This window comes from Phascolarctos cinereus, unplaced genomic scaffold, assembly GCF_003287225.1.
Source record: "Phascolarctos cinereus isolate Bilbo 61053 unplaced genomic scaffold, phaCin_HiC Scaffold_5;HRSCAF=322, whole genome shotgun sequence".
Lineage (NCBI taxonomy): Eukaryota > Metazoa > Chordata > Mammalia > Diprotodontia > Phascolarctidae > Phascolarctos > Phascolarctos cinereus.
The window spans coordinates 46,714,125-46,738,046 of NW_027555958.1; the positions used below are offsets into that span (position 1 = coordinate 46,714,125).

At 43.7% G+C, this 23,922-nt stretch overlaps 1 protein-coding gene across 7 annotated transcripts in view; it reads right to left on the minus strand.

Annotated features, from left to right (window-relative positions):
- Nucleotides 1-23,922, minus strand: part of PDE4DIP (phosphodiesterase 4D interacting protein) — a 279,980-nt gene that overhangs the window by 27,301 nt on the left and 228,757 nt on the right. For 5 of the 7 annotated variants that reach the window (XM_021003385.2, XM_021003377.2, XM_021003393.2 and 2 more), the window contains 8 exons: nt 19,889-20,408; nt 17,096-17,331; nt 14,300-14,351; nt 13,436-13,668; nt 12,555-12,707; nt 10,467-10,661; nt 6,945-7,205; nt 1,269-1,400 (listed from right to left, as the gene is read on the minus strand). In XM_021003385.2, the coding sequence (XP_020859044.2) occupies nt 1,269-1,400; nt 6,945-7,205; nt 10,467-10,661; nt 12,555-12,707; nt 13,436-13,668; nt 14,300-14,351; nt 17,096-17,331; nt 19,889-20,408 (1,782 nt within the window). The remainder of the gene's footprint in view (nt 1-1,268; nt 1,401-6,944; nt 7,206-10,466; nt 10,662-12,554; nt 12,708-13,435; nt 13,669-14,299; nt 14,352-17,095; nt 17,332-19,888; nt 20,409-23,922) is intronic. The other 2 variants (XM_021003403.2, XM_021003368.2) reach the window with 1 other exon arrangement.

The window sequence follows — 23,922 nt, forward strand, 5'->3', positions numbered from 1 at the left end:
AAAAATCATTAGGATGGAGGAGCTGTGACCAGACAAGTTAATACAGCAAAGAACTGGTGACCTGAGAGCTACAAGGTTACTATGACTCAGTGGCATGACATGACAGCTAAAAAAGCTAATGAGATTTTTAGCTCCTCAGTGAGATTCTATGACCATTCAAAAAAGGTGAGTCTAGTAATGCACATAGAGGGGGAAAAAAATGGATGGAGTGGATGTCGTGGTCTTGTCCATATTGAAGTAGATGATGTAATCTTGCCCATACCATGATACGTCATGGATGGGCAGCCCACTGAGGTCATCCCTCTCACTTTGGACAGGCATTGTAAATGGACAATAAATTGGGCCTGTGATTGAATGTGAGGAAGAGAGAAGATTGGAATTCAGGTCCTCCTGACTCCAGGGCTGGTGCTTTATTTACTGCACCACCTGGCTGCCCCTTGGTTCACTCTTGAGAAGCTCTACATCCTTTCAAGATCATCAGCTGTGTACCTCAGCAGGTACTCAAGCTCTGATTTGATGATTTCCATGCTGTAAAGGCTCACACCGTAAATTTAACAACCAGCTCTCTCAAGCTCGTACAAGCTGTCTCTGTCTCATTCCTGCCTAGAAGTGATTGGGACAATACAAGACTTGTAATATAAACAAAGATCATGGCAGGAAATAGGTGATGAGTCATTCTATAGATGAGGGACAGGGAATGGGTGGGGGAGAGGGGAAGTCACCTTAGAACACATGTGTACATACTGCCCAGCCAAGAGAACTTTAGTAAACGGGAGAGAATGGAATGACTAATAATAATAATACAAAACAAACCAAAAAAACCCACCCTGGAGTCCCCAAAGGCCTGAACGTTGGCACTGATTCTCTCAGTTCCCTTATTTGTAAAATGGGAGTAATGACGTCCATCTCGCCCATTTCATGAGGTTGTTGTGAAGGTGATGGTCATGAGATAATCAATTACAAGTCAGGAGACTTGGGTTTTAGTCTTAGATCTTTCACTTATTGGGATATGACCTTAAAAAATTCACCTAACCTTTTTGAGCACCAAGTTTCTTCACCTATCAAATAAGGGGGTCTGAAAAAGATGATTTCTCTGGTCACTTCCAGTTCCACGATTGATTCCATGGCATCGATTTCATCAGGAATAAGTCCCACCAAGACAAGCCCTGTGCCTTCCTCCCCACACGTGCAGAGATCAAGCCCTGTCCTCTGCGCTGTCAGAAAGGCCAGAATTTGAACGGACCTGTGCTGATCTGGGTTTTTCTTACCATTAGCTCTTGTGGCAGAGGAGAGCCTGTCCTCCAGCTGTTCTCGAAGGCGGTCATTAATGCAGATGGATTCCTCGAGGCGTTGGCGGAGGTTCTGGATCTCACTAAGATGTTCCTCCAACAGATCAGCCCCTTTGGTTGTCCCAAAAGGGTACAGAAACAGAAAATGAGAGGGGGTCTTGGCAGGAAAATGAAGGGCAGTCTGTCAGTCAGTCAGTAAGTCAGTCAAGATGCATTTATTAAGTCCTGTGCTAAGTCCCAGGGCTCGGGCAATTTCCAATACCCGTCACCCTCCTCCTGCCATGGTTTCATCTACCCAGCTCCAACTCCTCCAGAGCCTCAGACAGCCAAGTTGGATTATCTCTAGGGATTTAGATCTATGGAAGGAGGCGGCAATTAGACACAGGACGAGACTGTGGCAAACAATTCAAAAAGGACCCTCCAGGCTGTCAGAAGCCCAGAGAAAACCTTTAGTCAATGTTCTGGTCTCTAGGCAAGGTTTCTTGTTTTGAGAACGATGGGGACCACTTATGATAAATATTCACTGAATGAGTTGAATTTTTTCTGTAATTTGAATGAGAGCATAGACAGCATGATTACCAACTTTGCAGATGGGTGCAAATTTCCCAGATGAATTATGGCATTTACCGATTTCCAAGGCATAAATGCTTGCTGTGGCTGAAAGATGAAACGCTCACATTGAAAATATAATAATTGGTAGAGCTGGCTTCTGCTAAAGGAGAGATGGGAAGGATTGACAACTCCAGCTAATAGAATTGGAATCCAAAAGTCTGCAGAGGTTGCAACAACGGACTAAATCCAATAAACGGCAACTTAGTGAAGACACATGGAAAGTCCTACACTTGTGTTACAAAAACTTAACAGCACACACAAGGAAGAGGGAGCTATTCTGGCTAGAAAACAGTGTGAATGAAAAAACAACAACTGGGGGTTTTAGTGGATTGCAAGGTCAACAGGAAGCAATGTGTGTGACTTAGGCTGCTTGGTATTGAGAATGTGGTTTGATTATGAGCCTGATCAGAGCAAATCTGGAGTTTTGTGTTCAGCAATCATGTCCAGAGGAAAACAACCAGAATGGTGAGAGGATTTAAAACTATGCCCTAGGAGCATCAGCTGAAGGGATTGAGAATGATTAGCCTGGAAGAGAGAAGATGGGGGTGGCGAGGAGGACAAGGGGATGGTCACTGTCTTCAAATATGGAAAGTATTGTCATACAGAAAAGGGATTAGACTTAATCTGCTTGACCCGGAATGGCAGAATTGCATAGTAGGAGTTACAAGGAGGCAGATTTGAGCTCAATATATAAGGATCGGACTTCTTAAAAGTTGACCTGAAGTAGAATTGGCTGATTTTGGAAGCAGTGAGTTCTCCCCTCACTGGAGGCCTTTGGTCACAGGCTAGACGACCACTTTCTGGAATTTTGTAAAGATAATTTGTACTTTGAAGGGAAGTTTAACTACAAGGTTCTAAGACTCTATGGATGGAACTTTTTGTGGTTGAGTCATTTCAGGCCTGTCTGACTCTTTGTGGCCCCCATTTGGGATTGTCTTGGCAGAGATACTGGAATGGTTTGCCATTTCCTTCTCCAATTCATTTTAGAGATGAGGAACTGAGACAAACAGGGTTAAATGACTTGCCCAGGGTCACCCAGCTAGTAAGTGCCTAAGGCCAGACTGGAACTCATGAAGATGAGACTTCTTGATTCCAAGCCCAGAGCTCCATCCATTGTGCCACCTAGGTGCTCCAGTTGAGGTGGGGGTGGGGTGAATGGAAATTATACATACCTACTGAACAAGTCAGGCTTGGCTTTTGTAGGCAAAAGAAGGGGCTACCCTACATAGTGGGATTTCAGGCACTAGGGAAAGCCTATTTGAGTCCCACTTGCTAAAAAAAACAAACAAAAACAAGAGAGGATTCTGGGAAGATGGTAGAGTAGATCAGAAAATTCCAAGCTCTTCAGATTTCCTCCACAAACAAGACAAAATAGCACCTCCAGGTGAATGTAGAGTGGCAAAAATGAACAAGAGTTGGAGCAAAACAGTGGTTGTCCTCCTGGGACAGCTGAAGAAGATCGGAAGAAATATCCCAGAAGTGTAAACACTTCCAGGCTAAAACACCTCCAGGCTAGCTCCACTGAAATAGCAAGGGGTGAGCCCTGGGCACAGCTGGGTTGGGAGGTAGACTTGGACTCAGCCACAGGAACTTTCACCTCTCAGAAAGTGTGGGGAGTAGAGCATCTGAAAGGGGAAGGTAGAGGAAGCTTCTGCTGACAAGGGATGCCAGGCTTAGCTGTGTACCAAGACACAGTCCTAGGCAAGAAGGAAGCAGTACATGACAGGTGAATGCAGAAGCAGCGGGGCAGGGATGCTGTTGGCTGTGGGAGGAGAGCTGAGTTCTTGGTCTTGGTTCCAGGCCAGAGGGGAGAACTAAAGGTCATAGCCACTGGAGTGTCCTCAGGGAACAAGAGCATTTCCAACATAGTGTGCCAGGGAGCCCTAGCTGTGATTTGGAGGGGGGAAGGAGTGCAGAGGGTGGCCTCGGGACAAAGCTTAAAAAAAAATAACAATAACAAGGACCCGAGGCCAGAGGCAACATCATGATTAGAGGTGATTATAATAACAAGCTTCTAAAAAATTAAAAATAATGAGCAGGCAAAGGAGAAAGAACCCAACCATAGATAGCCACTATAGGAACAGAGAAGACTGGGGTTTGTCTTCAGAGGAGGATCCTGAAGCTAAAAAAGCCTCTCCCACTCCAAAGAGAAACGTCAAACGGTCACCTGCCCAAAAAGAATTCATAGAAGAACTCAAAAAAGACTTCAAAAATCAAATAAGAGAGATTGAGGAAAAACTAAAAATAAAAAATAAAAAAAAGAACAATCCAAGAAAAACAAGATTGTGAAAAGAAAGTCAACCAACTAGAAAAGGAGATCCAGAATCTTAAGGAAGAAAAGGACTCCTCGAAAATTAGAATTAAGCAAGGGGAAGCCAGCGAAGTTGTAAGAGGCCAAGAAATAATAAAACAACATAAAGAATGAAAAAATAGAAGAGAATGTGAACATCTTATAGGAAAAACAACTGATCTGGAGAACAGACCAAGAAGAGAAAACATCAGAATAATCAGACGACCTGAAAGCTACGATCAAAAAAAGAATCTTGATAAAGTAAGGCAAGAAATAATTAAAGAAAATTGTCCTGAAGAGTTACAACAAGAGGGAAAAGTAGAAATAGAAAAAAATCTCCTGATCACCACCTGAAAGAAATCTGAGGAAGAAAATCTATAGGAATATCATGTCCAAATTCTGAAATCCCCAGGTGAAGGAGAAAATATTATGAGCAACAAGAAAAAATTCAAATACGGTGGAGCCACAATTAGAATTACACAGGACCTCATGGCAGCTACACTAAAAGGCTGCAGGTCTTAGAACACTATATATCCAACCACAAAAGACCTGGGGTTGTGGCCAGGTATATACCTGTATGTAAATATATTATATATACCTGGGAGTATACACTTGTGTGTGTGTGTGTGTGTATCATACCCTGCAAAGTTTAGCATAGTCCTGAATAAAAAAAAATAGACATTCAATGAATTGACAGACTTTCAGGATTTTGTTGCAAAAAGACTAGGACTTAATAGAAAATTTGACATACAAGAGCCAAGACAAATATAAAGTAAGCATCAAAGACTTATTATAAGGGACTCAATAAGGACAAATTGTTTGCTTTTTATATGTGGAAATGCAAACTGTACGTCCTAAGATTGTTATTAGTAATTGGGTAGTTCAAAAGAAAGAGTGGGGTAGAGCGGAGGATGATGTGATTCCAAAAAGCAAAGCGGTGTAAGAAAAGGTTAAAAAAAAAAGAGTAATTATCTCATACAAATGAGGTGCAAGAGGAAGAATTGACACAGCACAATTAGATGGGGCAGGGGCACTGGAACCCTCCTCTCATTGGGAATGAGTTAAAGAGTAAACAATACATACATACATCCATGTATAAAAATCTTCTAAATTCAGAAAGAAATAAAAGGGTAAGGGGATAGGGAGGGAGTAGAGGACAAGGGAGGGATTCTCAGAGGGAACCCTATTTATATCAGATCTGGGTTAAAGAGAGAACAATAAACATTTGGGTGGGCATAAAAGTCTTCTAAATTTGTAAAGAAATAGGATGGGGCGGGGGAATAGAAGGGTATGTAGATGAATGGGAATGGGATAAAGAGGGAACAACAGATATATTTGGAAGGGCATAGAAGGCAAGAAGCAAGAAGGCAAGGGAATAGATAGGTTGAGGAGAGAGGATAGGAGAGGGATTCGTGGAAGGGATATAGGTTAAGGAATAGGAGGTCAAACAGAAGTAAAGCAGAGGAGTGAGGAGGGATAGGGATACGGTAAGAAGAATAGTGAGGAAAGTAGGAAGGAGGAAAATAAAAAGTAAGTATAGCCTAGAATGTGAATGGGATGAATTCATCCATAAAATAGAAACAGCAGATTAAAAATTTGAATTCAACAATATGTTGCTTTCAGGAAAGGCTATTAAAAAAAAAAGCAGGGGTAGTAATCATGATCTCAGACAAAGTTAAAGCTAAAATAGGTATAATGAAAGGAGAAAAACAAGGAAACTACATCGTCATTAATCAACATTGTTTTAGCCTATTTAAAATAACCAGACAATATAAGGTTGGAATATCACTGTGATGTCAGAAATGATGAGCTAGTGGATTTAGAAAAGTATGGAAAGACTTGGACACATGAAAGGAGATGCTATCCACCTTCAGAGAAACAAAAGACAAGTGGAAATAAGCATAGAATGGTCTTACATATATGCATATGTGTGATTATAGATATCTATGCATACGTATGTGTATATGTGTGTATATATGTATGTTTATATGTAAATGTGTATATGTATATATGTGTGTGCATATGTGTGTATGTGTATATGTCCACACTCAATTGTGCCTTCGGGGGGGGAGGGGAGAAAAATAAAATAAAGCAGAGAACAAAAGAAAACCTACAAGGAAACCAAAAAAAAAAATGGACAGCTTTCAAAATAATGTGTAGTATCTATTATATTGGTTTTCTTGAAATGGAAATTTATTGCTTTATACTGAATCCTCTCTTATGTTCTGCTGTATACATGGCCATTTTTTTTCTTATTTTGAATTTAAGTTTAAAACAAATTTTAAAACCATTTTTTAAAATGAAAAGAAATTAAAAAAAGCTAAAAAACACAACAAAATAAAGCAAAAAAAAACCCCAACATGCTTCTCACATCTGCTGACTCATACTTCTAACAAGGAAGAAAACCTGTCATTCAATAATTTAAGAGAAGGCTTAAAGTGCCAACGTCCTTGAAAGAGAAAATAGCATTGACCTTCTCTCTTGGTGGCTAATTCTTTCCCAGAGTACACTGGAGAAGAGGGGAGTGACCAAGAGGTCAGTGGCATTGGAAGGAGATAGGGAGCTCAGTTCCTTCACTTCTTCATTTCAGTGTTTCCATCACTCAAGTAAGAGTGGTAATTCTAAATCCCCACCCAACTCCCTGAAAATGCTGTGTGAGTTAACAGAGCCTTTGACAAAGGAGAGAAAAGCTGGTCCCCTTTATTAACCATCCCCATCTCCAAATTCTGAACTTACAAACTCATGATGTTTACCTGTGAGTTTAGATCGAGGTTGGCACATCGCGGAGTTTGGGGACAGGTCCCCCAAAGTGGTTCCCTTCTGAGGTCTAATCGTTTCCCAAAGGCCACTGCTGCTAAGGAGTCCTGAGTCTGCTGACCTGCAGAGTTCTGCAGATATCCCCAGAGGATGGGGCTGGGAAGTACGGTGTGGGGTGTGCAGGCAGTGGGGAGAACCAACTTCAGCAAGGTTGCTAGGCAATGGGGCTGGCATGGCGGGAGTGGAAGGGCTGATACCTGGACAGAAAAAAGACATTTGTAAGAAAGAAACAAGACAAAGAAAAGAAGAAGGATTGGAGTGAGGGAGGGAGGTCAACAGGAAGATGGTTGGGTGTTACTATGGGAAATAAATGGAGACCGAAGTGGTACATAGAAGGATTATGTGACCTTTGCACCAGGTGACATCCATATGAAATATCAGCAGGTAGGGGGTTCACTCACCACCTTGCCACATCCCACCTCTTCCCATGGCAGAGAATTAGAAAATGACTCTGGCTAGGGTGCTGCTGGCAATTGTAACTTTCACCTCAGGGACAAAACTTTGCAGGTTAAGAGGTGAGAAGAAGAAGAGGACTCCCACCGTTCATGCTTGGGACAAGAGCCCTGGGACTTAAGAATTCGTTAATGAACCATGGAACGAGAGGGCAGAGCATGGCACTGCAGCCATCTGGCTAATCTTTCCAAGTCTCACTTTGGAACAGTGGGAGAAGGCAGAGGACATAAAGTGTCACCTGTCTTGATGAGGAACTCAGTCTCTAAATATGGCCTTTCTCCCCAGAGGCCAGGGTGATCAGGGAGCTCAAGTTAAGTGCTTTTCACGGGGAACATAAGGAGGCACTATTTAAAGCAGACGTCATCCAGCTCCTGGGCAAAGAATGAGCCTGGGGACTTAGCTGACCCCTAAGCTTCCCTCTGACCAAGCTTCTGTGCAATGTGGGCCCTTCCACTGTCCCCTCTGGCATCTCTGATGATGCTTGTATTCTTTGGCAGAAAAGCCGTCTGGGGAGGCTGGACCTCAGGGAAAATTCAGCTGATTCTGCTTCCTTCCAGGCAGCCATCAAGGCAATAAGAAAGGCAATAAACATTTATTAAGCACTTACTGAGTGCTGGGCACATAACCAGGGACAAAGGGTTTGTGACTGCTTAGAAATCTGAGAGATGTCTTTGTTTCTGCCCTTCACCCAGTCAGGGTACTTAGAGGGATTCATGTGCTTCCTTATTCCATCCCACTTACACAGTCCCTTCTTTTCCCTGATTTGAATAACACCCAGTCAGTGTTCTTTAGGGTCCCTGGGACTAGGGGGTGAGAGGGCCTAAGGCAAAGGTACAAACCAACAGCAGTCAACAATTTTTTCAATCAGTCGTGGAAATGTCTGCATATGTTAGTAAGCGAACTTGCGATGCCCACATATCCCACACTCCCCTTGCCAGAAAGCTCAAAGCACATACAAACACACGTGTGCTATAAGGACGCATGGACATCCACACAGATAAGCCTGTGTGCACATTGGATATCAACGTTTCAGTGACTGGCAAAGCTGCCATGCAAACCACAGCGTATGTTAAGCATGGGATTTCTGGAGCAGAGAAAGAGCCACACTGAGCAACAGCCATTCTAACCGAACGATGCCTCCAGAGGCAAAATGCAATTCCTGTGTCTGCCTCCAAGGCTCTGGGGAAATCTGGTACTAATGCTCCAGCCCAAAGCAGCTAGAAAAAGCGCAGCTCAAGGAGCCGATGCCAGACGCTCTTCCCGTTCAGGCCAGTGTAGGAATGCCGGCATCCTCTGCAGGCTTCCTTCCTCGCAGGGCTGTGTCAGGGACTCTCTCCCTTGTCTTTTTTCCATCTTTCCCTTTGGATCAGGTCAAGCTGACCAGAAACAAAAGGAACTGGAGAAGGAAGAAAGGAAAGGACCAGATGACTTCTACCCTCCCAGCTCTAAGATTCTATGATTCTGCAGCAATTGGGAAAGTCTCTGCCATTTGGGCATAGGGAAAGAGGATTTTCTAGCAGCCCTTGCCTCTAAATCCTCTGTTTCTTAGCTGGTGTTTGATACCTCTCTTTAGTCCTTCAGAAAGAGGAGAAATCACAAAACATCTCCAGAAGGGACCTTCAGCAATTGCCTCATTCAGCCTTCCTATTCTGGGCAGAATTGTACTTGAAGCTGAGCCAGACCAGGCGGATGAATGCTTCTCCTCTTCTGGAAAGAGATTTCATAATCTCTGTGTCCTCTGGGAAAGAGGTCTTTGTTCAGTTAGGTTTCAAACTACCAGGCTATGCTGGCTAGTTCGGGTTACTTAGAGGCCCTCATGTTCCACTGAACTGAGCTCCATTTACCAATAGCCCAAAACTGACTATTGTAGATATGTAGCCTCATCTTGAGAACAAATTTGAAAAACATCAAGGGGAATGAGTCCAAGTGTGGCTGATTCTACACACTTTTACTTTGGCACACTCACCTTTTCAGGCTCAATAATTTGTGGATTCTGGGCAAAAGGCTTCTCTGACACTGACCAGGTCCCTCCACTCAATGACCAGCCCCAGCATCCCCCACCCCAGGCTTGTTACAGGTGGTATTTTCAAGTCCATTTAGTTTCTTTATACAGAAAATACTCCCATAGCCAGAAACATTCATGGCTCTGCCAGATTGAGCAATCCATGGGGTGAAAAGAGTTTTGTTGGTTTTTTAAATTATTATTATTATTATTATTATTATTATTATTATTATTATTATTTTGGCTATAGCTGGTCCCATGAAATTGACCTTTCAAAGAAGGGTAGAGCCAATACAGGAATTGAGGACTCCTGAAAGGTGAGTAGCCCAAGATATGGGGAGGGTGTGTATGGGACCATCCTACAATGTGCAGTACATAGCATTCACCCACAAATCCCACATCCTGTTCTGGTCTCTGGGTCTGTCACTCACCTGGTCAGTGGCAGACCAGACCAGACCAGACCAGACATAGCAGCTTCTGCAATGGGGGAAAAGGAATAGTTTGCCTTCTGCCTTCTTGGTCTGTCTCTTGGCTGTTTTTCAAGGCTGTTCTCAGGATGAGACTATACTGCTAATGAGCATTTTCCAGGTAGGGGGATAGTATAGACTGGAAGGGGCCACTTCTCCCCTGTCTTCTCCAGGGTCTCATCTAAAGATTCCACAGCACCAACCTCATCGGAGGGAAGTGAAATCCTCCAATGCAGTAAAGGCTATTGCTTTCGATATTCTTGTATTCATACGCAGCTACAGTAAATGGACTGTATCCAACATCTCATGAATAAAGGCTTTTCACACACTACACACACACACACCTCTCAGCCAATTGTGGTTGAATGAATGTCTGTATGTACCAAGCAAGCAGGGCCGCGTTGCCCCCAATCTGCAATTGCTTCAAAGTTTGCAAATACATCTTTTTTTTTTTAATTTTAAGCCACACGATTTACTGAAAGCCATGCAGAGCCACATGCCACAGAGAGGGAATAAATCCACTGGGAGTCTCTCACTTTCTCCCAGCTGCTTCTGTAGCATCTGCAACTCCTGTTGAGCCTCTGCCAAGGAGAGCACTGATGTCCCACAGCAGCCAATGAGGGGAGGAATGGCGGGGGAAGGGGGGCCAAAAGGCAGAAAGATGGAGGGGGTCGAGGAAAGTGGAGGCTGGCAAATGCCAACTGGCTTGGGGATGGAGTTAAAATAAAGGCCTAGAAACAAAGAAACAAAAACAAAAAAGATGGGGAGAAAGGGGGAAAAAATCATTAAAGGGAGAGAGTGTGAGAATGAAGAGACAGAGGCAGATAGAGAGGAGAAGAGGGAGAAACAGAGAGAGAGAGAGAGAGAGAGAGAGAAGAGAGAGAGAGGAGAGAGAGAGAGAGAGAGAGAGACTGAGACTAATTCCAGACAGCTTTAGAGTGAGGCTTGGTGTTTACTGAAAAGGCAAAAATTGACTTCTTACCTTCTGCGAGGCTTCCCTCTCCTTATCCCCACAGAGGCAGCCTTTTAAAATGTAGTCTGGGTTACCATGAAATCAGGGATCTGGCTTGTTAAATGCCAGATGACATTTCCCTACCCTCTCTCTGAGGCAGCAGGCTAGCCCTCCAGAGTTTGATCATAGAAAGATTTTTGCTAAATTCCAAGTTGTAGAGGCAGCGAGAGAAAAAAAGGAGTGGATTTGGAGTCAGAGGAAGGGGGTGTATATGCACCCCAGAGCTGCTATTTACTGCCAATGTCATCCCAAGCAGGTCTTTTGCATCTGGTTTTCAGTTTCCTTACCTATACAATGAGGCCGTGTGAACAAGTTAGATGATCTAAGACCTTTCCATTTTTAAATGCTATTATCCTAAATGTCCTGAGTCCCTAAGATGCCGCTAGCCCTGAGATTTGTCATTTTCATGTCATCCAAAATGCCAATGTTATTCTGACCGAGGAGACATTCAAAGTCTAAAATTGAAGACTTTGGCGTTCTAAGTTTTCTTCTGTTTTATCCTATAGAACAAAACAGTGCCTTGAACACAGTAGGGGATTCGATAAATATTTGATTTAAATTATCTGACCTCAGAGAAGTCACCTAGATGTCCAGTAACCTGCTTGCTTAAAGGTATTGAAGCCCCAGTGCTGGGCTTCCTCCTAATGATCTCTTACAGACACAGTCAATGAAGACTGCTTGCTTAAGAGGGACACATGGGACTTCCTTTTCCTTCAAATGAAAGCCAGACTATTCCTGAGAAAGATTAGGGTGGGCAGAAAATAAGCTCAGACCAAATTCTGGGGGAGCTGCAGGAGTCAAATCCCATTGTGGAAATGAAGATAAGAAAAATAGCTCAAATTTACATAGTAATTTAACATTTCCAAAGTACTTTCTGCCCCAAATCTATCATCTTCATTTTACATGTGGGAAAATTAAGATATCTAAAGGTTGGGTAATCTGACCAAGATCACATAGCCAGTGTTAGAACACGGACTTGAACTCAGATCTGACTCCCAGGACTCCACTTTTCAGACTCCACAGCTGCTTCCCAGGATGAAGAGAAACTATGACACTAATGACAAGGGTTATGAGGTCTCTGGTTGGACATAGGGCTTTCTAAAAGTTTAGTTAGACCAATGATTCAAATTCAAGTTTCAGTGGTCTCTTAGTAAAGTAGCTATTTTCAACCCTCTGTCCTCAGGGTCCCCGTAACAAATGGAAATGAAAATACTTATTTAAAGAAATCAGTTTAACAATGAGGCACATATCACTGCCATAATCGCAGAAAGAAATAGGTAAATAGACGTCAGAATATGTTATAAAAACTACCATCACAGAGAAGTCTTTGCATAAAAATAAGACTTTCAATCTAAACCAATGGATGTCACTCATATTCTGTAAAATTAATACAATATTCCAATACAGCCATAGAGTTGTGGCTGTCCCATGAAGTTTTCCATAAAAAAAAATTAACCCATGTGAACCCTTAACCATCCAACTGTTCATTGAAGCCAGAAGGAGGAAGGCAACTTTGAACAGGTAGAACTGGGTGGAGTTCTGGGACAAGGATGGATTTTTGATGTCCTCTTCAGGAAGCTGCTGTCCCATACCTGTATGGGCTAGTGCATACCTGCATGTGCCTGGCTGGCCTCCTTGGGGGGTTTCTGAGAAGATGGCATGGTTGCAGGGATGCTGCTGGATTCCTTCTTAGTCCCATGAGATGTAGTGGCAGAGGATAGATTAGATGAAGGAGCTGCATTGTTACTTGAATGATGGATGGAGTCTACAAAACCCATGAGTGAAAGAGAAGGTTTTGTGTTATACAGAGCAGTGCAATTCTGACTGTTTTCCCAGGAAATACTAGGGGCCCAGAGTGTCACCCATATTAAACACCGCAAACCATCTCTAGAGATCACCTTATTCATATCTGTATTTCCTTGGAAAGAAGATCTATATTTGGAATGGAGATACCTCAGTGAAGAAGCCAACTCGTATAAGATGGGGCCTAGAGCCCTCAATGATGGATGTTCCAAAAAGCAGTGAGGTAGGCTGATGGAAGCTTTGGGTGATAAAAGATACCTAGAGAGCAGATTGTTTGGGAACTAATCAATATCAAGGCTGGCACAGGTGAGATGGAAATTTACTAAGGAGGGACTGATGCATGAGTTAGCCTTTGATATGAGAATGAGGCCAAGACCCTCCAAATGAGCATGGTAAGATATTCTGTTGTGCTGTCAGTAGCGATAGAGAATTTACAACAATGCAGACACTGTCTCCTCATCGATTACCCTCTCTCCCTTACAACTATCCTAGTGACCCATAGGATGCATTTGAGAAAAGGCAGTAGGACTTTGAGATGAACTCTGTAAGCATAGAACATGGCAAAGCTAACTGGCTCAATGGAACATGAGCCTCAAACCCAACAGCACCATTCTTTAAGCAGCTCGGAGTGATCTGCAAATCCCCGTCTAAAACACAGTAGGAGTAAGTCCCTAGAGCTCTGAGGCTTACCCAGGATGTTGGTCGGAGCTTTGTCTGCACAGTCTTCTTCATACTGGGTATATTCGCTGGCCACATCCATGTCTGAGCTGGCTTCCATCTCATCAGATAGGAAGGAGGTGCTGCTCCGAGAACGATGGGAGTCGGAGTGGGCATGGCTGCTGGAGGGAGTCAGGGATCGAGTGCTGAGTTTGGACTGCAGGGCCTCAATCACTTTCTCCTTTTCTTGTAGCTCCTTGCTGAGCCTGGTGGTAAGGAGAGGACAGAAGATGAAGGCGTAGTCGTCTGCCAGTGACCACGGCCACAGCCCACCCTTCTGGAAAGCTTGAGAGTGAGACCCCAGAGGCAGAAGGGAGGATTCCTTTAGGAGAGGCAAAGAAAACCTCATTGAACCTCTTAGATTGGTTGGGGGGAGGGGAGGAGGATGAAGATCAGTGATTCAGAACACCTGCCCAAGAGCAGGGAGGTGATAGTGCCAAGCAAGACACAGGAGAGATAGATGTGTGTCAACTAGCAGACCCAAAGCCTTGCAATAAGCTGGTCGAAAAAAATCTTTTTTTCTGTGCCCAGTCAAGTATAGCGTCTCCTGGGGCCTGGTTAGTTGACCTTTTAAATCCAACTTAGGTTAGGTTACTAAGCTTGAAAAATGAACAGACAAATGAAAACAGAGAAGATGTCAAAATAAAGGAAAAAAAAGCAAACTTTCTACACAAATGAAAATGTCTGTATGTATAAAGAGCAGTCCCTATTTTTTAGCCATTTTTAACTGTTGTAGGAAGCACAACTGCCTTTAACCACTCTAATCTCCCATCTGTTTACTTCAGGAAAAGAGATTCCCCATTGACACCCCATCACTCAGTCCTAGTTTAAATTTACCTGAGGGCCAGTAGCTCGTGGCTTGAATGGTCATCCACCTTCCCTCGATCCTCTGGAAAAAAAATCCAGATAGGTCTAATTAGAAATGAAAAAAATTCATCCTGTACATGCAGGTAAACAACGGGGGCTTCTTGAAAGAAGAGAAATGATCCCCTTCGCTTGGATGGGGGGCTGGGGTGCTCAGGGTAGGTCACCTCCCAACACACTTTCATTCTCCTTTCATTGTTTGATGGTCTTCAGGGAAGCAGGCCAGGTATACTTCATAAGGTCATGCCAATAGGCAAGAGTTTCAACAGGGTGAAAGGTTACTCTTGCTTCCTTCCCAACTCTTAAGGACTATGGTAGTACAGAAATCCTTGCTGGTTTTCAGGGCCTGGAGAGGTAGATACTGTTTCTCTATAGTCCCCCTTCTCTTACTTGTTCCCCCCCTCCCTTTTCTGGAATACCTAGAAAACTTTCAGCTTCCTAGTCAATATGATGAGACTGCCCTTCCCAATAAAACACCTATTGGGGGTGGGGAACCTCAGCCTCAAGGCCACATGTGGCCCTTCTAGGTCCTCAAGTGCTGCCTTTGACTGAATCCAAACTTCACAGAACAAATCCCTTTAATAAAAGGGATTGACGACCTAGAGGGAATTTGTTTGGATTCAGTCAAAGGCCGCACTTGAGGACCTAGAAGGGCCACATGTGGCCTCGAGGCTGAGGTTCCCCACCCCTGGCTTAGTATAATGGTGCACCAAATCCAAGGCATGGTCTCTCCAAGGATCGGTTTAGCCTCCCTCCTCCCCCATCCTGCCATAGCCTAAGGATCATTGTGCCTCAGGCTCTGTTCACATCCGCTCTTGCATCCCTTCTCCCCTTATCTTTTCGTCACTTTGTAGGTGTCTGCCAGGTGCTGCCCTCTTTGGGGGGGGGGGCAGGGTAAGAGTGTTGACCCAGTAACCTTCCTTTGGTGTCCTGTCTTTTCACCTTGAGGTATCTCCAAAGATAAACCATGTAAACTTTCTGGTGTGGATTAAAGCATGCCAAATAAAAGCCTGTTGGCTTTGCATCACTGTCTGGTTTAATTCTTCTGCAAAGCCCCCCCTTATATCCCAGAGCAGTTATAACAGACTGGAGACAAGGACAAAAAAAAGATCCTCCTAAGGAATTCCACAGCTTCACAGTCCTGCCATTGGCCTGGTCTCAGACACATGGCTTCCCTTTCGGTCTCTGAAGAGTATTACAATCATAACTGTGGTTGTTGAAACTGGTGGGACAGATCCACCCATACCAATTTTATCCTTGTCTCTTAGACAAATCCATAACTCTACACCCCCCCTAAATCTTCACAAACCCATCTTCTTGTTTTTTCTTTGCTGCTCACTATTGAAATTAATTTCATAAAAAAGTCAACTCCCATTAATAATAATCATATGCCACCTTATATCCACATTATACTTTACTATTTGTAAGAATGAGGTGATATCTCCCCCCACCCTTAGTAAAAACGTAAACTCCTTGAAGGTAGGTATTATTAGGTCATTTTAAAAATCTCTGTTCCCCAAGCACTCAACACACAGTGCCCTGCATGTAGTAGGCAACTTGAGATAATTATTGAATTGAATTGAGAAATTAAGCTGCAATGGCATTATAAGCCCTCTCCCCAAATGCCCAGCAGTATTGCGTATCTCTCCTTGCTCTCTCCACCATCACCTGGCCACTCCTGGAGAACCAAGCATCATCACACTCCATGCTATACTCCTGACTTTCCACATGCTATAAAAACCAATTCATTCACCTTGGAAGCCCGCTCTAGACCCCTGGACTGCTTACGTTGGAAGGACTTCCCTGTTCTTGAGGACCTTTCCCTTCTGATCGGCTGGTTCCTCCTGGAAACTCCATCTTAAGGAAGCCCCAGCCAACCATGTCAGCATTCCCCTCTAGGCTTCACTCCTAATTCTACACACAGGATTTTTTCTAGCATTCCCCCTTCTGTCTCCCACCTACTGGGTCCCTGAACACCCACTCCTCTCTTTTCCCTATCTTATAAAGCGTCGTCTTCCCCTATTAGAATGTAAACTTCTCAAGGGTAAGGAGTGTCTTTCTGCTTGTATTTGTATAAAACTGCCAAGATCTTAGGAGAGACTCTAGAGCTAATGCCCAGCAAACAAGCTGTGCCCTGAGCTTGACATAACACCAATCCTTTGCACTTACCCTCTGGCAAAATCACATAATTATTGCATTGCTTTGGCCAGCACCAGGGGTTCTCTGAGCTCTGACAAGCACCTGTAGGACCCCTGTTCCAATCATGAAGCCCTGCTATGAAACAGACTCGCCTCATTGTTGCTGTTACTTCTCATTGTCGGGGATACAGCTCACTGTGTAGCCACTATATGAGTACTGAGATCTCCCCACACTGCCTCGTGTTTTCCTGATTAGGGGCAGGGCTCCGGCACGTGTCTTTGCTTAGAAGCCATTTCCCTCACTTTGAAATGAGACTTCTGTTTGATTCCTGCCTCTCCTGTCTCTGGCCTGCTCTGTTCAGCTCCAGCTATCCACAGGTTAGAGGCTGTGATTGATTGACAATACACTCTTAGTACAGTGTCTAGCATAGGGTAACTGCTTAATAAATGCTCATTGGCTTGCTCCTGCTGGCTGACCACTTTCTTCCAGTTGGCTCCTCTGGTCAAATGTGTAGGAACATAGTAGAACCAGGTACAAAAAAGGCTTATCATGGAAGCACACACACATCAGGGGTGGGGTGGGGATGAAATGGACTAAATGCCTCTAGCAGATGCCCGTGGGACAACTTACTGGTGTTGAGTTTATTGGCGAGTCTTTCTGCTAACTGGCTCCCCTGAGCAAGCTGCTCCCGGAAGCTCTGTCCCAAGTAGTAGTCAATGTCCGTGCCTCGGAGGAGGTCCTCAAAAGACTTAACAGTGTCCCTCAGGTGCTGGGTGAGGCTATGGCACACACCTCTCCCTTCCCGTATCTTCTGGCGCAGATGGGACAGCTCTCGGGCCTGAGCCTGGATCAAGGAGTCATATTTCCTGAAGCACGAGGGAGGGGAGAATGAAGAACAAAGGTGAAAAAGGAGGTTTATGTTATTTCTGGGGATTCTGGGAGGCAGTTTGCCAGCCCCCATGGAGATCCCCTTCTTGTCGCAGGCGGAATTTTGTCACAGACACTGAGAATCATCTGTGCCATGAGGAGAAACCAAAGGATAACGATGAAAAAAACAGACCCAATCCAACTGATTCTAGAGCTTGGGCCTTTGGAGGCCTCTAATAAAGAAAGAATGAAAGTGCCCAATCCAACTGATTCTAGAGTTGGGCCTTTGGAAGCATCTAATAAAGAACAAGGAAGGTGCCCAATCCAATTGATTCTAGAGCTTGGGCCTTTGGAAGCACCCAATAAGGAAAGGAGAGGACCCAATCCAACTGATTCTAGAGTTTGAGCCTTTGGAAGCATCTAATAAAGAACAAGGAAAGTACCCAATCCAACTGATTCTAGAGCTTAGGCTGTTGGAGGCATCTGAGTAGTGCTTTTCCACTGTAACTAAGAAGGCCCACCCTCAAAGAGAAGGTGCCTCTCAGGTGCCGACAAATACCCGGTACACCCATGCTTAGCAGAGTGAGGGAGAAGAGGAGACACATCGACCCTCCCCCCTTTACACTTTAATACTAACTTACACATATGTAGCACAACAATCCTGTATGATAAAATAGTGCTTTACCATCCCTATTTTATAGATAAGGAAACTGAGATTTTAAGAGGGAAAGTGACTTGCCTTTAGTCATACTAAGCTGCTAAATGTTTGGGGTGGGATTGAAACCCATCCCAAGCCCAATCCAAGCCCAATGCTCTATCCACTATACTTTATTAAACCAGTATAACATACACATTATATTCTGTTGCCCCACAAAGAACTTCCCTTGTCAGGATGTCAAGAGGCAGCATATTGTAAAAAGAGATAGAATGCTGGACCTGCAGTTGAAAGATCTGGATTCAAATCCTTCTTTGCTGTGTGACCCTAGGCAAGTCACTCAACCTCTGTGCCTCAGTTTCCATATCTGTAAAATGAGGGGGTGGGACTTAAATGCCTCTAAGGCTCCTTCTAGTTCTCAATCTAGGATCCTACTTGCAAAAACTCCTCTTTTACTGTCTCTTTGTTCCCACAAGGAAAATCTAGTCTTATAAAAATAGCTCAAATGGTTTTTAATTGCTTTCTCTCTCCTGGCTATATATACATTCCATCACACCCCATAAGTACTCACTGGGTTTATAGAGTGGGTGAATGCAAAACTATATATATATATATATATATATATATATTTAAAGAACAATAATAGTGTTGTATGGGAAAGGGATGATGCCATAGCCCCTGGGATTCTTGGATCTTAAGGTCTTGAGGAGTCACCGGTAAGAAGGTGAATGAGGCAAAGGGTCAATTTAGCAAACAGTATTAAGTTCCCACTATTTGCAAGGCTCTAAAGCTTATATTCTACTGAAAGGAGAAGCCAGAATTGTCATAGAATGAAATTAACACAAGCCCATAGTTAATATTGAAATATATTTTACCTGACTCTATATTGCTTGCATTCTCAATGGGCAGGAGGAAGAGAATTTAGAACTCGAAATTTTTAAATGTGATTTTTTTACATGTAATTTGGAAATATTTAATGAAATAAATTAAAAAATATATTTTTAAAAAGTTAAAAAAATAACTCTATGGGCCAGCAAGAAGGTAAGTAGTAGTAATCTCCCTCTTCATCAAAACCTCTTTGGGTACTAACCCACCCAACCCAATCTCAGAGAGTATTGCAGTGGAAAGAACACTATGTTTGGAATCAGACACCTGGGATCAACTACTGGCTCAGTCACTAACTACCCGTGTGATCTAAGCAGGTCCCTTCCCCTCTCTAGGCCCCCTGTTGTTGTTCATCCTTCAAACTAGAAGAGGGCCATGGCATCAGGGAGGTGATGCCCATGACATGCAAGTGAATGGGGTTTAAGTGAGGCAGGGCTGTGCAAAGTCACCAGCCTCACTTTCTCCTCCAGAGCCATCTGGGTCCAGTGGACAGATGTAGATCAGGACGACTGCAGATGGCCCAGGAGGCAGTGGGAGACCTTGGCCTTTTCAAGCTAAGGTCTCCAATAGGTCTCAGGTGACTTGAAGTAAAACTCATTCAGTGATTAAAGCTTAATATGAAATGAGGCAGAGAATGGCTTCTTACCTAGTAAAATAAATAAACAAACAAATAAATGAATGAATAAGTAAATAAATAAATACATAAAGACAGATGACTTAATGAATAAATAAATAAATGAAAATAAAAGGGAAAAAACAGAGCTGGGAGGGAAAGATCCTCAGGGCTTCTGGCCAGAACAGAGACAATTGCTATTTACAGTCATTCTGAGCCAATCAAGGCCCAAACAATGACCAAGAAGGACTTGGCCAGGGACCTACTGTTGCCCAGTAAAATGAGGGCAGTGGAGTGGATAAGACCTTTGAGGTCCCTTCCAACTTTAAATTGGTAATTATGTTCCCAACTCAAACTCAGCCTCCCCCTGGTTCTGCCCATCTGAAATTGGTTTCCCCCTCACCCTGGCCAGGTGGCTGATTTCAGCTCCTCCACCAGCTTCCCTTCCACCTGGGATTTTGGAAGTTGGGCCTCCAACAGGGACACTCTCTGGATGAGTTTCTCCAGATCTTTTCTGGCCTGCATCTTAGGAGGGCAGAAGACCCCCATGCCATCAGATTGCCACCCCTCATCCTCATCCGTGAGGCTGTGGGATGGGGAGGACGTGAGATCACCACCCTTCAGCTTCATTTTTCTGGGCCTTTCCAGGCTAGAGGCATAGTCGCTGGTGACAGAGAAAGAGCGCACTCGGCATTTCAGATTCTGGATGACCTTGTCTGAGTTTTGCAGCCTCGCTTTCAGGTCTCTGATGTGCTGCTGGAGGACAGCAATGTCCTCTGATTTTCCATAGTCCAAGAAATCCGTCTGTTTCCCCAAAGGCTTCTTTAGAGGGGAACTGGTCAGTGCTGACCCCAGAAAATTGTACTGAGAGTGTAAGCCCTCAGTTAGCCTGGCGTCACTGAAGACGTCGTGTTCTTCACACTCTGTGAAAGAAAAAAGAGACTCATCTCAATGAGCATCTGGTGACAACAGTAATAATTTACACTTAGGTAGCATTTCATAGTCTATAAAAACAAATAAAATATATAATAAATAAAAATAAAATTAACCCACAACAGCCTTATGTGACAATATAATGGAGAATTCCAGTTCTTGGGCAAAGTCATTTGGTTGGCTGGGACAAGCCAGAGACCTTGGGACAAGTCAAGGCTGCTACCTGCTGCCACTGGAACCCAAGAGACAGGAGCAATGGCAAGGGAATCCTGAAGTGCTTTGACTTTGGGCCTCAGTGAAAAGAGTGCTGGCTTCAGATGAACTAAGTTCAAATTGCCTCAGTTACTTAACTACCTACATCACCTCAGTCAAGTCACCTGATCTCCTAAAGTTTCAGTTTCCTTATCTATACAAGGAGTGTTAGATTATCAATCAATCAATCAGTCAGTCAGTCAGTCAGTCAACAAACACTTAATAAGTACTTAAAATGTGCAGGTACTGTGCTAAAATTCTGGAAGTACTAAGAAAAAGCCAAAACAGTCCTTGCCCTCAAGGAGCTTCCATTCCAGTGAGTGAGAAGACATATACATAAATCAGTACATACAAGATAGATTCAGAGAAGACAGAAAGTAGTCAGAGAGAGAAAGGTACAAGCCTGGAGAGGTAGCCCCACAAGTGAGTGAGTGTGATAAAAATGTAGACCCAATCAAGCAGACTGAGAAGGAAAACAGAAACAGGTAGGAGGAAAACCAAGAGAGAGTCCTGATGAAAACCCAGCTGAGTATGCAACAACAAAAGCTCGTCAGTGGTATCAAATGATACAGAGAGGCCAAGAAGGAGTCAGATGAATGAAAGGGATTTTCTTGGCAAACATACTAGAGAGGTTTGCCATTTCCTTCTCCAGCTCATTTTACAGATAAGGAAACTCAGGCAAACCATGTTAAAGTGACTTGCCCAGGGTCACACAGCTAGTAAGTGTCTGAGGCTGGATTTGACTTCAGGAAGAAGAGTCTTCCAGACTCCAGGCCCAGCACTCTATCCACTGTACTACCTAGCTGCCCAATGTCAATAAGAGAGTATGAGTAACTTTAAAGAGAGCCATTTCAGTTGGATGCATTTAGAAGTCAGATTGCAGAGAGTTTAGAAGAGAGTGAGAGGAGGGGGGAAGAAGCAGGAAGCGTAGGTGAATTTTTGAAGGATTTTAACTCAGAAGGGAACAGAGCTATAGAATATCTTGCAGACGCGGTAGATTGAGAAAGGAGAACGTATCCGGAACAGGAGTGTTGGCTTGGGAGAGCACAGAGGGACTGAAGAGTTTTAGGAGGAGAAAATGCAAAGATAAACGATTACGATCATATGAGGGAAATTCAGCGTTCTCAAACAGGCAAGTAGAACATTTGCGGATGATGGCATGATCGAGGATTTGTTCATCCCTGTGTAGCTAATGTGGAATAAACCAAGGGCATGAGAAGACAAGGTATTTAAGGGAACACCCAGCTCTAAGTCCACGACCCAATAATCCTCTCCTCAGGGGAAATTAAAAAAAGACAGCTGGTAGCTCAGTGGATAGAGCACTGGACCTGGAGGCATGAAGACCTGAATTCAAACCTGGCCTCAGACACTCACAAGCTGTGTGACCCTGGGCAAGTCACTTAATCTGTTTGTCTCCATTTCCTCCATTTTAAAATAGGGACAATAATAGCACCTCCCTCACAGAGCTGTTGTGAGGATTAAAGGAGATGATATTTGTAAAAGGGCTTAGCATAGTGCCTGACACACAGTAGGTGCTATATAAATGCTTATTCCCCCTTTCCTTGCCCCTCTCCTCAGGCTGCCAATATCTGAGGGGTTTTCCTTCCCTGCAGCAGTCCTTACTCTTTCTCTTGCTTGGTAGAACCACTCTGGGGAGGAAGCATTCTCCCCAGCTCCGAGGATGTTGGTCCTCTGGGGCCAAGGTCCAGTGACCCCTTCTTAGCTATGGCTCTGGAAAGATGCAGTTAAAAGTATTATTATCCCTGTTTTACATCTCAGCAAATTTAGGTTCAGAAGGGAAGTGCCTTGACCATGGTCTCCAAGCTAGTAAGTGTCCACTGGATTCCAAGGCCATTCAAGTATGAACCTTTAAGGAGGCAGGACCTTCAAGGTGGGACAGGGAAAAAGCTGGTAAGACACTAGACAAGCCTCATATTTTTATTTTGAAGACTTTCCCAAGAACAGCAGGATAAATGGTTACTCAGGGATCAAAACCTCCACAGTCCTACAATATTTCAAAGACTCAAAAGTTCTTCCATTATCAGTCACTGACAAACATTTTTTCTATTTTATTCTGATTCTAGAGAAATCAGTTGATTGGTTATTTTATGTCTTTCTCATTAGCAGCATCAAAAACATGATGTTAAGACTATACGAAGCTCGCATACACTCTTTTTTGAGATAAATGATGTCACTTCTGTTTTTATGTCACCTACATTTCCCAATGTATCTCCTTTCCCCCTTTTCCCACTCTCTGATGGCCATCACTTACAACAAAAAAAATTAAGAGGGAAAAAAAAAATTTCAGCAAAACTAACCAATATATTTCAAAAAATCTAATTATATATATGTATGTGTTTAAGTATATATATACGTACATATAGATATGTATGTATATGTGTGTGTAGTATTTCATATCCACAGTCCTCCACAACTGCAAAGAGTAGGGGGTGCACACCCTTTTTCTCTCCTTAAGCTGGTCTCCATAAAAATACCCTCTGTCCATAATCATTTCACATTATTGAGCTGATTGGTGAAGGAAGAAGGCAACTTTGCTCAAGGTCCGAGTGGCAAAGCTGGCTTTCATGGAAGAAGGAAAGGAGATACGCACACTCATCCCCACCTCCTCTCTCTCTCTCTCTCTCTCTCTCTCTCTCTCTCTCTCTCTCTCTCTCTCTCTCTCTTTCTCTCCTCTTTCTCTCTCTCTCTCCTCTCTCTCCTTCCTCTCTCTCTCTCTCTCTCTCTCTCTCTCTCTCTCTCTCTCTCTCTCTCTCTCCTCACTCTCTTTCTGTCTCTCTCCATCTCTCCTTCCTCTCTCTCTCTTTCTCTCCTCTTTCTCTCTCTCTCTCTCTCTCTCTCCTTCCTCTCTCTCTCTCTCTCTCTCTCTCTCTCTCTCTCTCTCTCTCTCTCTCTCTCTCCTCACTCTCTTTCTGTCTCTCTCCATCTCTCCTTCCTCTCTCTCTCTTTCTCTCCTCTTTCTCTCTCTCTCTCCTCTCTCTCCTTCCTCTCTCTCTCTCTCCTCTCTCTCCTTCCTCTCTCTCTCTCTCTCTCTCTCTCTCTCTCTCCTCACTCTCTTTCTGTCTCTCTCCATCTCTCCTTCCTCTCTCCTCTTTCTCTCCTCTTTCTCTCTCTCTCTCCTCTCTCTCCTTCCTCTCTCTCTCTCTCTCCTCTCTCTCCTTCCTCTCTCTCTCTCTCTCTCTCTCTCTCTCTCTTTCTCTCCTCTTTCTCTCTCTCTCTCCTCTCTCTCCTCCT